The sequence below is a fragment of the Hemibagrus wyckioides genome, linkage group LG08, assembly GCF_019097595.1.
Source record: "Hemibagrus wyckioides isolate EC202008001 linkage group LG08, SWU_Hwy_1.0, whole genome shotgun sequence".
Taxonomy (NCBI): Eukaryota; Metazoa; Chordata; class Actinopteri; order Siluriformes; family Bagridae; genus Hemibagrus; species Hemibagrus wyckioides.
Genome location: NC_080717.1, coordinates 22,440,902 through 22,456,379, shown reverse-complemented (window position 1 = coordinate 22,456,379; position 15,478 = coordinate 22,440,902). Strand labels below are relative to the sequence as shown.

Genomic DNA, 15,478 nt, shown 5'->3' with positions numbered 1-15,478 from the left:
TTCAGTAGAGAGTGTGATTAAATTGGATTATGGAAAGGACCTTCTATGTTTGGTGAAGCGTTGTTGTCTTTAGTTCAGTGACAAGCCCATGCACTAATAGCTCAAGCTGACAGGCGCCAAACCTCACTCACAAAGCTCCACCTGAGGGCACAGACTCTGTTTTAACAAGTTAAGCCGTGGCTGTCCAGATATAAATAAGCAGACCGTTTTTGTATTTTATACACTTCGCTGTGACAGAAGAATGTTTTGAGTTGGAAAGTTTGCAGTTTACAATATCAGCTTCTCCTGTGGTGCTCTTCCCATCGCACTCCATCGCGCTGTCTGTTGTGTTTCTTGAATTTTAATTCAGAAATATTAATAATAAAATACATTTTTGGTCTTTCTGATCTCCAACCTGCCCCTCACACTATATAGTAAGCTGGACAAATCATTTAAAATAGAGCTCATCTGTACTACAAAAAAAGTAAATTTCCTTATTTTAAACTATAAAAACATATTTTACAGATTTTTAACAGATCTATGTGATTAACCTAGATGTGACATCAGGTTAATATGGCTGTATGCATAGTTTTTCCTGTTTGTGATCGATAAATGGTTAAAGTTAAATCGCTGCATGTAAAATGTGGCATTTACTTATGCTTCTTTGCACAGCAAAAAAATAATTCATCACACCTGCAAAGGCAGTCTATTGAAGGTTCTTCTATTATAAACTAATAACAAAGCCTACTCCACAGTCCTCACGCAACACACCTTTAAACCTGGCTCGTAAAGCAGTAATTTAGATGTATTCTAGTAGTATCAGCTTCCCGATATAAAAAAAAAACCCAGACATCCCCAGTGTGATTGGATTCTTATGATTAAACACATGATTTCACAGGATATTTGAGTAGACGCTGTCACACAACATAACAAGCGGGCCCTATTTTATACACATGAAACAAACCGCCATCTATTCAAACTAGCACTGCAATGCTCCTAAACAGGTATTAAGGACTAAACATGTGTCAGTTTTCGGTAAAATATATGGAGACTCTCGTGTTTTCTCCTCTTAATAGACGTATATATAAAGTGGCTGAGCTTAAATAAGGCCTTAAATAATAAAAACATGTCACTCAGTGCTCTCGATAAAGTACAAACCACTCCACGTATTGGACATCGCATACTAAATCCTTTGCTTTCTGTCTTTCTGCCTGTCAACCTTCTCCTGACAGTATGGCCTTCAGGATGTGGTTTCACTATCACTTTTAGCCAGTGAGTGAAACTTGATCGTTAAACGCTCATCCAGGCATGCTAAGCCCTCTAAGTGTTTTCACCACATTAGATCAGCTCTTAACCATAATGAGAAACTGATGGTACAGCTGTCACAACAGAAGAATGATGGCGAATGTCAAATCGACCAACCGAGGACTGGAAGACGTCCTGATTCCACACAGGCACAGTTTAGACACTTTGACTAAGTATGACAACATAGTAGGAAAAAGGTCTAAAGACATTCTTAGGAACAGGCCCCTTTTTTGACAAACCATCACATACATTACCTCAAGAAATTCACTGTCTCCTGAATTCACATGTAGAGCACTACTGCTCTTTGTACACAGTTATTGGGTTCATTCCTCCATAAACATAGATGTAAGTGTTGCCTTGAATCAATAATGCATTGTATAAGTATAAACTCCACAGGAATGGGTGGCATGTAGACTGCAGTTCCTAAAGATAAGAAACAAACCCTGCATGGCTGCTTGCTCTGGTTCTGTTCTCCGTCAAACAAAAAAGTGATAGCTGAGACAGACACAGTTGCAAACCCTGGTACATAGATAAAAATCTAACATGGTCCTGCTTAAAGTTTTTCTGTCAGCATTTTGTGAATAAGTCATAGCCATTCTTTAATGCCACTTAAGTTTTCATAAGCCTGTTTTCCCTCCAGAGTAAAACACAGTCGCCTTGAAAGAAGCTTCTCTAAAAGATTATACACGGCTGTTCTAGCTCAAGAACCCCAAATTCCTTTATCTGCCGTAGGAGAGCCTGTGCTGAAGATTTTTCGCCTGATATCAGTGCTGCTGAATGAAAAGACAAAAAAGCACAGAGAGGGGTAAACAACCCAGGCTCACGGGTCAAAGGAAACACAGTGATTGAGAGCATTCCTGCACTCTGATGCATGCACCATGGACAGAGTCCAACTAATCAAAATCCAGACACTCCATCCTGCTAACAACCATCACTGTAATTTGTGTGTGTGTGCATGTGTGTGTGTGATCTGGAGAAGCACATAGGAGAACTGTTTGAACTATAAAACTGGAAACAGATGATACAACAAAATAGCTATTATTCTGCTTACATGCTGAACATTCTTAGTGCTTTAAGCTGGGATTTACTTCAGAACGCAAACTGAAGCTGCAACTAGTTACGGCTCAAATATTTATAACTTTTACTAAGACTCTAAATGTTTTATATGGAGCTCCATACACTGGACAATCTCACTGATGAGCGTGTGCTCTTATTTATCAACCCTGCACATCCTCAGGTTCCTTTCTGAAAGAAAAATTAACCCAAGTCAGACAGCCAGAGAAACTATTTTCTGGTTAGTAAAACAATGTCCAAGCACATTATCCATTAATTTATATAGTAAATGTGCTCGTAGCTAGTGAATTGAACAGTTATTTGGCAACTTTAATAGTACAAATAATGGCTTTATTTAGTGTTCTCATTATATCTTGCATTATATTCTAGGTGACATCTTTTTCTCCTTAATAACCACTAACTCTAATTGTGTATTATATGTTAAAAAAAAAAAAAATTAATTAATTAATTACATTTTGGTACAGTGTTTTCAGTTCACTGTCTGAAAACAATAATATCAAATAAAAAAAACAAACTAAACTGTATGTATTCAATGCAGAACTCAAAACTCAGGTTTAAAAAATGATAGGATAGGCATAGACATGAAGAATTATTTTTACATTCACAGGCATTTCCAGAGATAGTAGTGCATGAGGATTAGCAATTATGCCAACAATATAAAATAAGGATAGAAGAACATTAAATACAGCACTAAGCTGTTCCCAGATAGCGTCTGTTTTCTAGATTTAAATGTGCATTTATTATCCATGAATATTAATGTCTAATATGTGAGCCTTGTTAGGTAAAAAAGATCACTTCAGGACAAGAACTGAGTTGAAAACTGCAATTTATACACTTTGATTTAGTAATTTAATAAATAAATAAATTTTCCTTCCTGTTATATTACCACATGGTAAAGCGAGACCCTAAGTACAGAACAGAGTAGACAGCTTTTCTCAATTAAGCACACAAATACTACATCCTTTACTAGCATTGTGTGAATAACAGCTGTGCGTTGCTTTATATACAAGTGTGACAAATGAAGTCTGGCCGTCTGGCTCTTTAAGAGACCCTTAGCACCTCATTGTGCTCGGATTAACTGAGCGGGGGGTCGCTTTTGTCTGAATTAATTCAGGATTATAACTGCATATGTGTTATAAGGAAATGAGGGTTAAAGGGAAGGTCATGATTTGCGCTCCTAATAGAGAAGACTTGCCTTCAGACTACAGATAATGGCTCTCTTTTTACAAATTGTGTTCATAGGACATATATATCTTTTAACATCTAAATAAGTAAGCCTTTGGGTTTATTTTTAGCTAGGTTTACTCATTGTGTAATTAATGAGAACTGTCCCAGATATGTAAGTTAATAAAACTCTATTAATTAATCTCACACCAGATCACAAAATCCCACCATTTTATCCATGCTACTTTATTTAACACCCAATGCTAAGAGAGATTCAGACAACTACATATTGTATTCTTACAAACTTCTTCATTCCTAATGTCACTTTTAATTTAATACAGTTCAGTACTTCTTTAACCTTATTCATGTTTGAGATTTATCACTAACACTAAAACTTGAAATAGGCTTAATGGAGTGTTATATAATATAGTGGAAATGTTACATAATTTCCTTTATTTATCTACTTGCCAAAAGATTTTTTTTGCAGTGAAGACATTAACCAGCTGTGTCTTAACTAAATGACAGTATCAGTAGTAGTAGCAGTAGTAGTAGTAGTAATAATAATAATAATAATAATAATAATAATAATAATAATAATAATAATAATAATAATAATAATTATTATTATTATTATTATTATTATTATTATTTTAAGCACCCTGACATAACTAATCGGTCTCTACTTCTAAAAATGAAAAACAAGACCCTGCTGTAACTAAAGCTTTTCCAATAGCTCACAGCAATGAAACATGACCCATGAGGTATTTCACTAAGTGTCAATGCATGTCAATGTTATTACATTTCTGGATGTGTAACAAGAGGGTCTTATGGCAGAAGAAGCATCAAAGAATAGAAAACAAGCTAGATCTTATAAGGTTCTTCCATAAAAGGAAATAACAGGTAACAGCTGTCAAAAAAAAAAAAACCCACAACATGATGCTTATGCATACTTTCCTAACCTCTAGATTGGATTGTGGCTGGTGTGCTGTTGGCTGGGTTTCCTGGTGTTTCTGTAAAAATCTGACTAATACAGAAAGCAGTAGTTTGTGCCCTTATCAGGGAAAAAACTTTTGAGGACATTACTCTAGTCTTACTGAATCTGGGTAAATTAATCACATTTATTATAGTTTAATTTCCTAAATGGGATAGTTTTAGCATACCTGTAGTGTAGCACAAATCAGTGGAATCCTCCCTACAGGCCTACAGACACACACACACGCATGCATACACACTTATGCACGCACACACTCACTCACACACAAAGCATGCTCCAGGAATGGATTAGATGACACTTAGATAACAATTTCTAATATTTAATTCAGATATCTTACCAAAAAACTAAATCTAATAACCCTGAATAAGTTATATTTAAGGCCAGGTGATCCATATGTGTTTTCAAACAAAACTTCATCAATCATTTGCTAAGCAATAATAAACATATATAAATATATAAAATTGGAATACTTCAGTGAAAATGAAAAGGAATATTTTTAACAGAATTTGCTTTACCTTATTGTAGTAATGCAGCCACACCGTGTGCCACTGTCCATCGCTCAGTCCAGCAGGTATCAGCGGTGCCACTGTGGTCTTACTCTCTCCTGCAGGCAGAAAGCATGAAAGACAAGACAGCTTACAAAAAGCAAAATACACACACACACTGCTGAACCCTTATAAGTATGTGCAAAACTGATTTTTAACATAAAGCTTTTATTGTTGGACTAAACCCAACACCAATATCAATGAGAGTTGTTGCTGTAAATATATTAATCACAGGAAAGTCTGTTAAGCTCCTAAAAATATCATGCTAGCCAAGCCAAAAAAAAGAGCACCTTGCACTCAGGGAGTGTAGTGATATTGATGGAGCTCTTCCAGTTCAGTGGAGGAAATAAGTAAATCATTACTGAGGACATAATGAAAATCCTGGACCTCCCATGAGAAAAAAACTTAACGAATGTCTCATCCAGACACTGTAAAGTCTGTTGGCAATTGTTTACCACCTATCCCATTTCATTATGTAGAGCAATGGTTACAGAGAAAGGACTTGACCTTAGACCTAAGATGAGTTTATCGTTATACCATCATACCAAAATAAAATTGTTATTGAAAATTCCTTCATTCCTAGACTGTGAGATGTTAATGTTTGAGGAAATGCCTTTCATTGCCTTTGCTGTCCACTACTGTCCACAGCTGACCCTGAACTCTCGGACATTCACCTTCTTGCACTCAAGGACAGTAGGGTGATACATTCCACTGATCTTTATCCTTTGGAAACAAATCCAAAAATTAAAGAGACAGGACGAAGATCAGGAGGCATGTTAGCTATGTGCCACCCAGGAGGGCTGGAGTGAATGGGTTGGAAAAACAAAAGAAACAGGTAGATAGAGGATGTGTGTTTCTGTGCTCTTTGGCCAGCTGCTTCCTTTGGCAGAATGCCTCCACACACACTTAGTCTATGTGAGGAGAAAAAAAACAAGAGAAAGTACTTCTCTCTCACACTCTGGACAGTTATGTGCACTTAAAGTTTGGATTCAATCCAATGAACTCAATCATTAGAACATATTTAGAAATCAGCTCACTTATGTGTTAGAATTATTATTATTTGATGCTATTTTATAATCTGTATCTTTAATTAAGCAGATATTTTCCTTATGGTTCCCTTTTATACACAAACCCCATTAGAAAAACCTTTAAACTAAAATGCTGTAATAGCTAAATATTCGACTGGCTAACATTTTTTTTCTTTCTCCTCATCCAATCACATTCTTTCTACCTTACATAAACACAAAAAAAGTATTATGTGGTTGTTCACTGAATATTGCATACTATAAAATTCTCTGTTCATATTTACTTTTATTTCTATTAGAATGAACTCAAATGTATATGATATATTACTACACATTATTAGCATGTTTAGTATTACACAATTCCTTCGTTTGTGTAATACCTCTTCAGTTCCACTTTTCTATATTCAATAAACCTGAAGGACTTTGTCTATCTTTCTCTTAACATATGTAAAACGACATGCTATGACTAGATAGTATTAATGGATTAGTTTGAAATGCATCAATACATAACCATACACACGCACACACATGCATAAACTCACCAGCAGAGTATGTGACTTGGATTTGCTCGTCCACAATCTCCACAGCGATAAAGTCGTGCTTTTCGTTAAACCTTCCGTTGTAGAGTAACAGCGCATTTCTCTCTCTAGTGGCAAACCTGTGGAGCAAAAATGTATATATGTTCAACGTATGGCCAATACGATTGGGATTTAACTATCAGATATGGAACGTTTTATATAAATCATACTAGTCTGTCAGGGTAACTGTGACTAGAATATGTTTTTACTGGTATGATAAAAGACCAGGATCAGTTTTATAAACAGTACAAACAGGATCATGCATTATTCACTGACATAAAACAAGGATAGGGAAAGATCAGAACCGGAAGACGAAACAGGAAGTAACAGGGAGATAAAACGTGCGAACAAAGCGTGCGCTAATTGTTGTAGTGACGAGGTAACTGATGGAGAAGTCACTAGGGGGAAAGCTGACCTCCAGGTGTTTGGCAACTTGTGCCAGTTTTGCAGGTCACATGGGAGGCGATAGACAGAGATGTCAGATAACACCTGGCACAAGGGCACACTCACAGGAAGCAGGAACAAAGATCCGCACCACACACTACTTCCTGTTTGCACGTTAGCCATGGAGATCTGATTAAAGTGAATTTTTAATGTGAATTTATACCTGAGGAACCCTCAGAAGCTCATTCTGCTGCAGCAGCAATCCAGCATGGGAATCATAAACACTACTTTTGAATTCACTTCACACATGATTCATTAGAGTCACGTGGGGGAAATATGACCAGAGCTTTCAACATGAAAAGTTAAATATTCAGTTCAATTAAATTATTCAGTAGATATTGATTGTCACAAAGCAGCTTTTCAGAAATATATAAATTCAGGATATAAATTATTTGAATTTATTGGAATTATTTGAAATTTAATGTGCATTGGCTGTTGGAATATTAAAACAATTGTGTTACTACTCTGTAAAAGTTTATTAGCCCCTCCAGGTTTCTATATCCATGCAGTAAAGTGGCTTCATTTCCTAAATTTCCTTTCCTGGCTTGAATGGATTCTTTTTCATGGCTTCAATGGATTCATTTATACTTTAGTGGAACCACAGAGTAGCACCACTCTGTGACCTCCATGATTGTTTGTACATAGGAATTTATGGTATATTTCTTTCTAGCCCTGTAGATTCATCATTCACCGATATATCAAGTGATTATACTTACTTGAAATGCTTTACTTAAAATAAATAGGAAACATAAATATCTCTTTCAGTGAGTGTGTGTTCCTTTGTGTATGTATAATAGTTGTAGTAATGTACAATAGTATAATAATTGCCCACATGCTATACAACCCAGCCACAATTTCATAGTTTCATAAGACCAGGATTGTTTGATGGTTTAGTCAAATAAAGCTGAAACAAAAATAGGTGTCACAAAAGGGTATAAGGTTTAAAATTGGACAATTGGTACATTTTTACTAAATTTAATGTACTGTTTCTCTAATATATGTTGCACATTAAAGGTTTTCATTTGACTAGCCCTTGTAATAATGAGAATTTAATGATAGATTACTGACTTATTCTATCACTGAACAGCACCAACTTGTCAAATTATTGCCACAAGGAATGACAAGGACTGAGAACATGTATAGACAGCTGGCTACCCAATGTGCCAGAGGTACTCACATGAAGGACAGCGTGAAGTGAAACCTTTGCCTCAGGCCCCTGAAGGTGACGAATGCGTTCCCAGGAAAGCTTCGTGTGCTGATTTGACAGTAAGGCTTCTCGAACTCTCCTTCGGGACACTGGCACATAAACCCCCCAACCAGCAGGTCCACACAACGACCTCCATTCTTACACACCCCTGTCACGCAGCGGCCCGAGCGAGTGCTCACCTCACAATTCTCACCTGGAACAGACATACAGCATGAAGTGAGATGACACAACTTGACTTCTGAGTTGAAGCCAAAAAGACACACGCAACGAGGTATCATATTTCCACATAAATAATGATGGGCTTGGCAGATAACTGGAACGGATGCTATAAATCAGCAAGTAAGCCATCTTTATACTGGCATTTGTTTGTTCATACAGGCCCTCACAAATTAAAGAATGAAAAACAAATAGCCCTGTGACACTAAATAAAACGGAGAAATCTTTTTTACAGGCACATGAGTACACCCTGAATCAACGCCATGTTTTCCTTCCCTCCCTCTGTCCACACAACACAGTCAACACTGCGTCCAGTGACCCAGGCAAACCTCTGCTCTTATTCAAACACAACACCACCAGCCTGTAGCCCAAAGGCAGAGTGATAATGGGAACAGCCTGGTGGTCTGGAGGACACCTGTCAGGCTATAACACCACCATTCTGGAAATTGAGATCTTTGATGAAGTGATGACAGCTCGCTAATGGAGGAAGATGACATCATTTGCAGTTTTTGTTCTCTTATGAATGAATGAGAATTCTTTTGGCTTTTGTTATTTTCTACATGAATGCTGTGTATGGGACTATGTTAAAGAAAATCCAGGTGCACCATGAGAAATCTTTCATGGTTTGATGTGGCTCCACTAGAGATGAATTTGGTCACCTGCCATGTGGGGATGATGAAGACTAACTGCCTATATGACACGTGAAGTCAGCTGCAACATTGTTTTGAAATGCTGTTCATGCTGTGGTGGTGAAACACATTCAGAGGAAATAGCTATCTGCCCTCTTCCACATACAGGAGCTCACAGATGCTAATAATTGGTTACTGATCCCCAGGGGAGATTAAGCCATTCTTCACCCCAGGAGAAGGTGGCCAGTTTTGTCGTCTTGGGACTCCAACCCCAGATGGCTGTGGCATTGTCAGGATTTGAATCAATGAAATGTTTTGTGGTAAATAAAGATATAATATGATGAGGCTTAAAGGATATTATTTTGAAGCTCAACTGAGTCCCTGAATCTGAGTCTTACTGGTTATGTACATATGTAAGTGTCAATCAAGCTTACTGTTCAGTATATTTACATTGTTATTAAATGGCATTGCTGTATCTAAAGCCATCTATCTTAAACCTCAGTGAACTGCATCAACGTGTTAGCAGATGAATGAGTTCAGGGACAAATTCTAATTGGACTGAGGGATCTATTACACAGTGTTCATCCTGTGATCCTGTATTACAGATGCAGGCCCGGCTCAGTAGACTTGTTATTGTGCACCTGCCACCTCACGCTGACAAGATTTGGGCCTTGAGCAAATATGTGTTAGGATGCACACGGCAAGTTCCAGGGATGTAATGACCCAAATGCCTGTTAGATAATCCCTCGTTGCAGAGGAATTACAGGGATATATTACACAGTAATGAGAGAAACGCAGTGCAGGAACTACAGAAGCCACTGTCAACACCTCAGAATATGACCACCGGCTATAAGAGGAACACGGCCTCACTGTTCTTTAGCATGGACGTGAAATCTGAATCCATGGACAACATAGTTGTCAAAGTGGGTGAATGATCCAGAAAGGAATCTCCACTGCTCATGTTAAAGGCATGCCAAAGAATTCTCTAGAAACATTTAGTCTAATAGGCAAGATCCTGGTGGGTCACGTTTCTACATTATCAGACGTAACAAGGCTCTGACAGAGAGTGTTGAAAAATCAGCTGCACTCACTGTTAGCAAATAATAATCCGTTGTTGCTACAACTTTAAATGGTTTATCCAAGCAATGCACAGAATCTGTTACGCAAAGTCGTTACATAGCGAAACAAGCATGACAATCAACTCTATCTTTTTATCTATGTAACTCTGTTTGCATGTCAGACACTGATCCCAGGTCAGAACTTCAGGGCGTAATACAGGTAAGAGGAAGTTAGTTAAAAAAAAAAAAAAAACTAGAGCACTCACCTGTAAAATCCTCAGGGCACTCACAGGTGTATCCCCCTTCACGGCTACGGCACCTCCCGTTGTTTTTGCACGGTGCAGAGTAGCACAGGTCTATCTCTGTCTCACAGTAATCACCGGTAAAACCATCTGGACAGCGGCAACGCAGGCCATTTACAGGGTGGATGGGTCTGAAGAGGACCGTGTTTGAGGCCACAAAGGGAGCTGAACTGTCAAACTTCAGCACTGACACACATTTCATGTAATTCTGACAGGGTTCACGCAGGCAGATGTTGTCGTCGAAGGGGAGGACGTGCTGTGAAGAAATGAGCGTCAGCAGTGTGCGGTTCAGGTACAGCTGCTCCTGGAGATCCTCTGTGGGGTAGAAGCGTCCAGGAGTGCCACCAGGTAGCAGCGCTGAGAACGTGACATTGAGGACACTCGTGTCCACATCCGTGTCGTTCTGGACGTTGAAAACGAACACGCCATCGCGGCTGGTGGACAGCACGGCAGCTACGCTCTCAGCAAACAGGCTGAGCAGCGGTGACAGGAAGCGTTCCTGTGACATGTTCTCCAGTCGCACCGTGATACTGTTCGTCAACATGTCATCCGTGATGATGGCAACACGGAGAGTGCACACAGCAGAGACGTGATGGAGACCGTCTGAGAACAAAGAAAGAAACACACAATTCTGCATGAAATGACTGCATACTTTGTGGAGAAACGTAAAATTACCATGTTATAATATAAATATGGCAAAATAATGGCTGCTAATAACTAATATTATATACAGCAGATACAAATATCAGTTAACATAGTTATAAAGTATTTATGCTTTGAAAATTTTGTGCTTTTCATTTTCATCCAGCAACAAAAATGAGATAACATTTACATTATTTAGCAGCCCTTATCCAGAGCAACTTAAATTTTTATCTCATTTTATACAACTGTGCAGTTGAGGTATAAGGGCCTTGCTCAGTGGCCCAGCAGTGGCAGCTTGGTGGACCTTGGTGGACCTGAGTTTCAAATTCACAACCTTCCAATCAGTAGTGCCGATCAGTATAACTACTAAGATAATAAACCATAATAAGCTACCACTTCTCCACCTGTTTCATATTATTGAACTCTTGCACTATATAATGCTAAATGGTTTCCTGCTAGAATCATTATTAGCAGCTGAAAGTACCTCTTACCGCAAAAAGTATTTTATCGCTAACTAAATAGTATGACTAATTATTTTGGGTTGGAAAGTATAAATCATAGCATAAAATCTGACGAAACACATACAATGTAGAATGTGGAGTTCATATCGTCAGCAAGCTATACGGAATCTGCTGTTTTAAAAACTGCTGCAAAATCCCATCCGATGCTCTTAATCGAAGATGAAACAGAATCCAGCAACAGTAAATCTTCAAGCAGCACTTCAGCATGTCCATTAACCCATGAGAGCGTAAGAGCCCTGTGTTACATCAACTAACAGCACCGCAACACTTGTCCTCTATTGTGTGCCTGTTGTAAAGGCTTTGTTCAGGTCTAGTGTATTCTTTCATCCCTCCAGTTTGTCCCTGTTTAAAAGGGCTCCACGACTCTGAATGGAGTGAGTTATAATTGAGAGACAATGAGGAGACATTTCCACTCTATCATGCTGTCCTCTCACATATTGTCAGCTCAGACAGCTGCAGAGGTATAGAAAAAAACCCCACATATTTTCACCCTAAGCTCACACACACACAGACACACCAGAACTCATAAGAAACATTATTTTATCAGAATACACAGTAACAGAAATATTTTCCACTTTTAGTCCCGTTTATTTACTTAATATTTTACGTTAAATACATTTAGGTTTTCTTTGAAAGAGAAGCAAAGGGATGACACTCTGGTGCACTGCAGGGTCCCTGGTTCAAGCCTGAACTTGGTCTTTGTGGAGTTTTGTGTTTGTGGAGCACGTTCTTCAAATGTCTATGTGGGTTTCTCTCTTTTGTTTTTTCCCCCAAACTCCCAAAAACATGGTAGTAGGTAGACTGGCTATGCAAAATTTTGGAAAAATGGTGTGAAAATTCTAGCATTTTCTACAGCACCAAGGCACAGAGATGATTTTGTCATTAGAAAAACATCCAAATGGCACAAATCACAGCCACTGTGGTGTCTGCAGCTTAACTGCAACATCAGCAAAAATGGATCTCTGTTACAGAGCACTAAAGTAAGTGCTAATTTGTTTGCACTGCATTTACAATGTGTTTGTTTTTAATGGCTTGTGCATTAAAGTCCATTCTTCATAAAGTCCATCATTCTGTACTGCACTGAGCAAAGTGGGTTTCTCTCTCTCTCTCTCTCTCTCTCGCTCTCTCTCTCACTCTCTCTCTCTTCCTTTGCCCCCATCCACTTGCCAATAGCAAGAAAATGAATGGTGCACAAGCAGATTTTATTGACATGGACAGAGATATCCTGGGGTCAGATATCAGCTAATTGCACAGCGAAAACCCCAAATGATCCACTGCAATACACCAGAGCACAAAATTTATAATCACATTTCGATGATAGAAGGCTCACAAATAAATTTCTTTATTCAAATCTCTTGCAGTTAGGTGATGTAAAAATTTATGAAGACATGACATTTCTTATAGAGACATTCCAGGATAAGTGCTGACGGCCTTTAAATTCCTCTATTTTTCTTTCCAGTAGGCAGTAAAGCAAAATGCCGTGTACACATATTAAACACGAGTGTGCTCTTGGCACTTCTCTAGTTCAGAGGCTGTTCTGTGTGATGCTGAGAATGCCATTAATTTGTATGTCACTAATGTCAAAACAACTACAGCTTTAAAACACCCTAATGCTATAAAATACAACTCATATAATTCCCAAGCCATCATGCTAGAGGTAATGTGAAATCCTTGTATATACAACCCAGTGTCCTAAAGGAATGTTGTCATGTTACTGTATGTAAGAGATAGTCTCATGTAGCTGGACCTGATTGCAGAAGCTCTGGATCCAATAGCAGCATTTATCGGCCAAGGTCCACCTAAGAGGGCGTCTGGCTGACAGGTAAAGCAACCAATCACAATCTGTTCAGCGTCATGTTTAGGAGCGTGGAAATGTAAAGTTGATGTCCCTACAAAAAAAAAGGACTGGCATACAACCACAGAAAGTTCAAATTAATGAGTCTGTACCATGGACTTCACGTTATTTGCCAAAGCAATAAACACAACAGCTTCCTGAGGGAAGTAGAACACCTGGACAGCTTTGTTTCCAGGTGGATCATTAAAACACATGACACAAATCTCCATAAAAATCCAGTAAAAACCAACCCATCAGATGCCGACTTTGAAACTCCCGAAGTGTTTCCAATCTTTGAGTTACATACATCAGGCATTTAGCCAACGGTTCATGGGCATGAAGTCTGAGGCAAAGACTATGTAAGAGGCTACTCTTTAGCCAGGATTTGAGCAGAATTTACAAGTTTTTTTGTCTTTATTAAATTTGCATCCATCAGTGTATCTATCAATACCCAGGATTCTTCATGCAGTAGATTATATAACCATAGGGTAATCAATCATCAGCGATACTGCACCTACAGGACCTGCTAGTCAAACGTAGTGCATAAAAATAGCCGTTTGGAGAACAATAACGTTTATTTATATTCAAGACTAAAACGGAGAAAACTTAAAACAGAGACCTAAGACAAGTATTTTCTCCTCTGAATTTCAGAAAGACGAACCTTTAAATAACCCCGTCTCCAGCATGAGACTGTTCTGATTCCAATGTGTTGTCTGGCTATATTTATGTTTTGACCACAGCCTGCTTCACGTTACTAATTCAGTCCTGTCTGCTTTATGACTGTTTGCATTTACCTGGCAATTATCCTGCATCAAGTTTCTGAGTACTGCCCAGCCCTTTGGCTTGTCAGCAACATTGTGTTTAATAAAATCAGAGAGCCTGCACTTCTTTTTTTGTAACTGTCCATGCCATCAGAAAATAAAAACCAACTACATAAAACGACGTACAAATAATATAAGAGATCTGAAAAAGTGATAAGGAAAGAAAACTTTCATCTATCACAAAAGAATAAACCCTGGTGACAAGTTTATTGCTTTTTCAGTCTCAGGTAAAAAATCTACCTAGCTAGGTATATTTATATATACTATATATACTATATATATATATATATATATATATATATATATATATATATATATATACTGTATTTAAATATACTATATATTTATATAGGTATAGCACTGTCATATTTTGAATGTGTTATACAACAAATAAGACTACCTACTACCATTACATGGCTCCGTTTCTCTTTGGAAATACCTATTTATTATGTTTCTTATGTGATTATCTGTCATATTTAAAGTAAGCTAGATTTTTTCTTTTATGACCTCATCTTTCGCTTCTCTATATTGTAGTGGCTCTGTCATGGATCACTATACAAGAGTAAATGAAATTACTTCAAGTCTTTCATTAAAGTAGTCAGTGCTCTCCACTGTGTATCTCAACTGAAATGAAATGTTTGCAAAAATGCAATAAGTAACATAAGATGTTCATCTTTCTTGCAGTAACTTTCTGTACCATTCATATCTGGCTTATTTCTGCATTACATGCCTCAGTTAGCGAGGAACCAAGAAAAAAATATATCTGCCTTGAAAACAATTGCCAAGATTGTCCATTTAAGTTAACTCCATTATACACCACAGTTAGTTTTTCTGCAATGTATTAGACAAACCATCCCCTTAGAGCATTCTATACTTTGAAACACACCCACGCTACACACTATAAAGCACACAGAGCAAGACAAGTGCCCCGCACACCCTCTGTATCCGCAATGAATTTTAATCAAGCCTCATTCCAGTCACTATGAACTATGAGAAATAAAAGGGAAAAAGACAAGAATCAGAACTGCATCCTGGAATGTCTCTTAACACTGTTAAACAATATAAAACTTAATGAATATTAATGACAGGCTTCCTTTATGGCATTTCGGCTGATGAGCATTGAGTAGAAAGATCTATCTT

General features: G+C 37.9%; 1 protein-coding gene across 1 annotated transcript in view; it reads right to left on the bottom strand.

The window, feature by feature from the left end:
- Positions 1–15,478, bottom strand: part of celsr1b (cadherin EGF LAG seven-pass G-type receptor 1b) — a 45,654-nt gene that overhangs the window by 21,340 nt on the left and 8,836 nt on the right. The window contains exons 2-5 of the mRNA XM_058397144.1: positions 10,485–11,123; positions 8,286–8,508; positions 6,629–6,744; positions 5,032–5,120 (exon numbers count right to left, since the gene is read on the bottom strand). Coding sequence (XP_058253127.1) covers positions 5,032–5,120; positions 6,629–6,744; positions 8,286–8,508; positions 10,485–11,123 — 1,067 coding nt within the window. The remainder of the gene's footprint in view (positions 1–5,031; positions 5,121–6,628; positions 6,745–8,285; positions 8,509–10,484; positions 11,124–15,478) is intronic.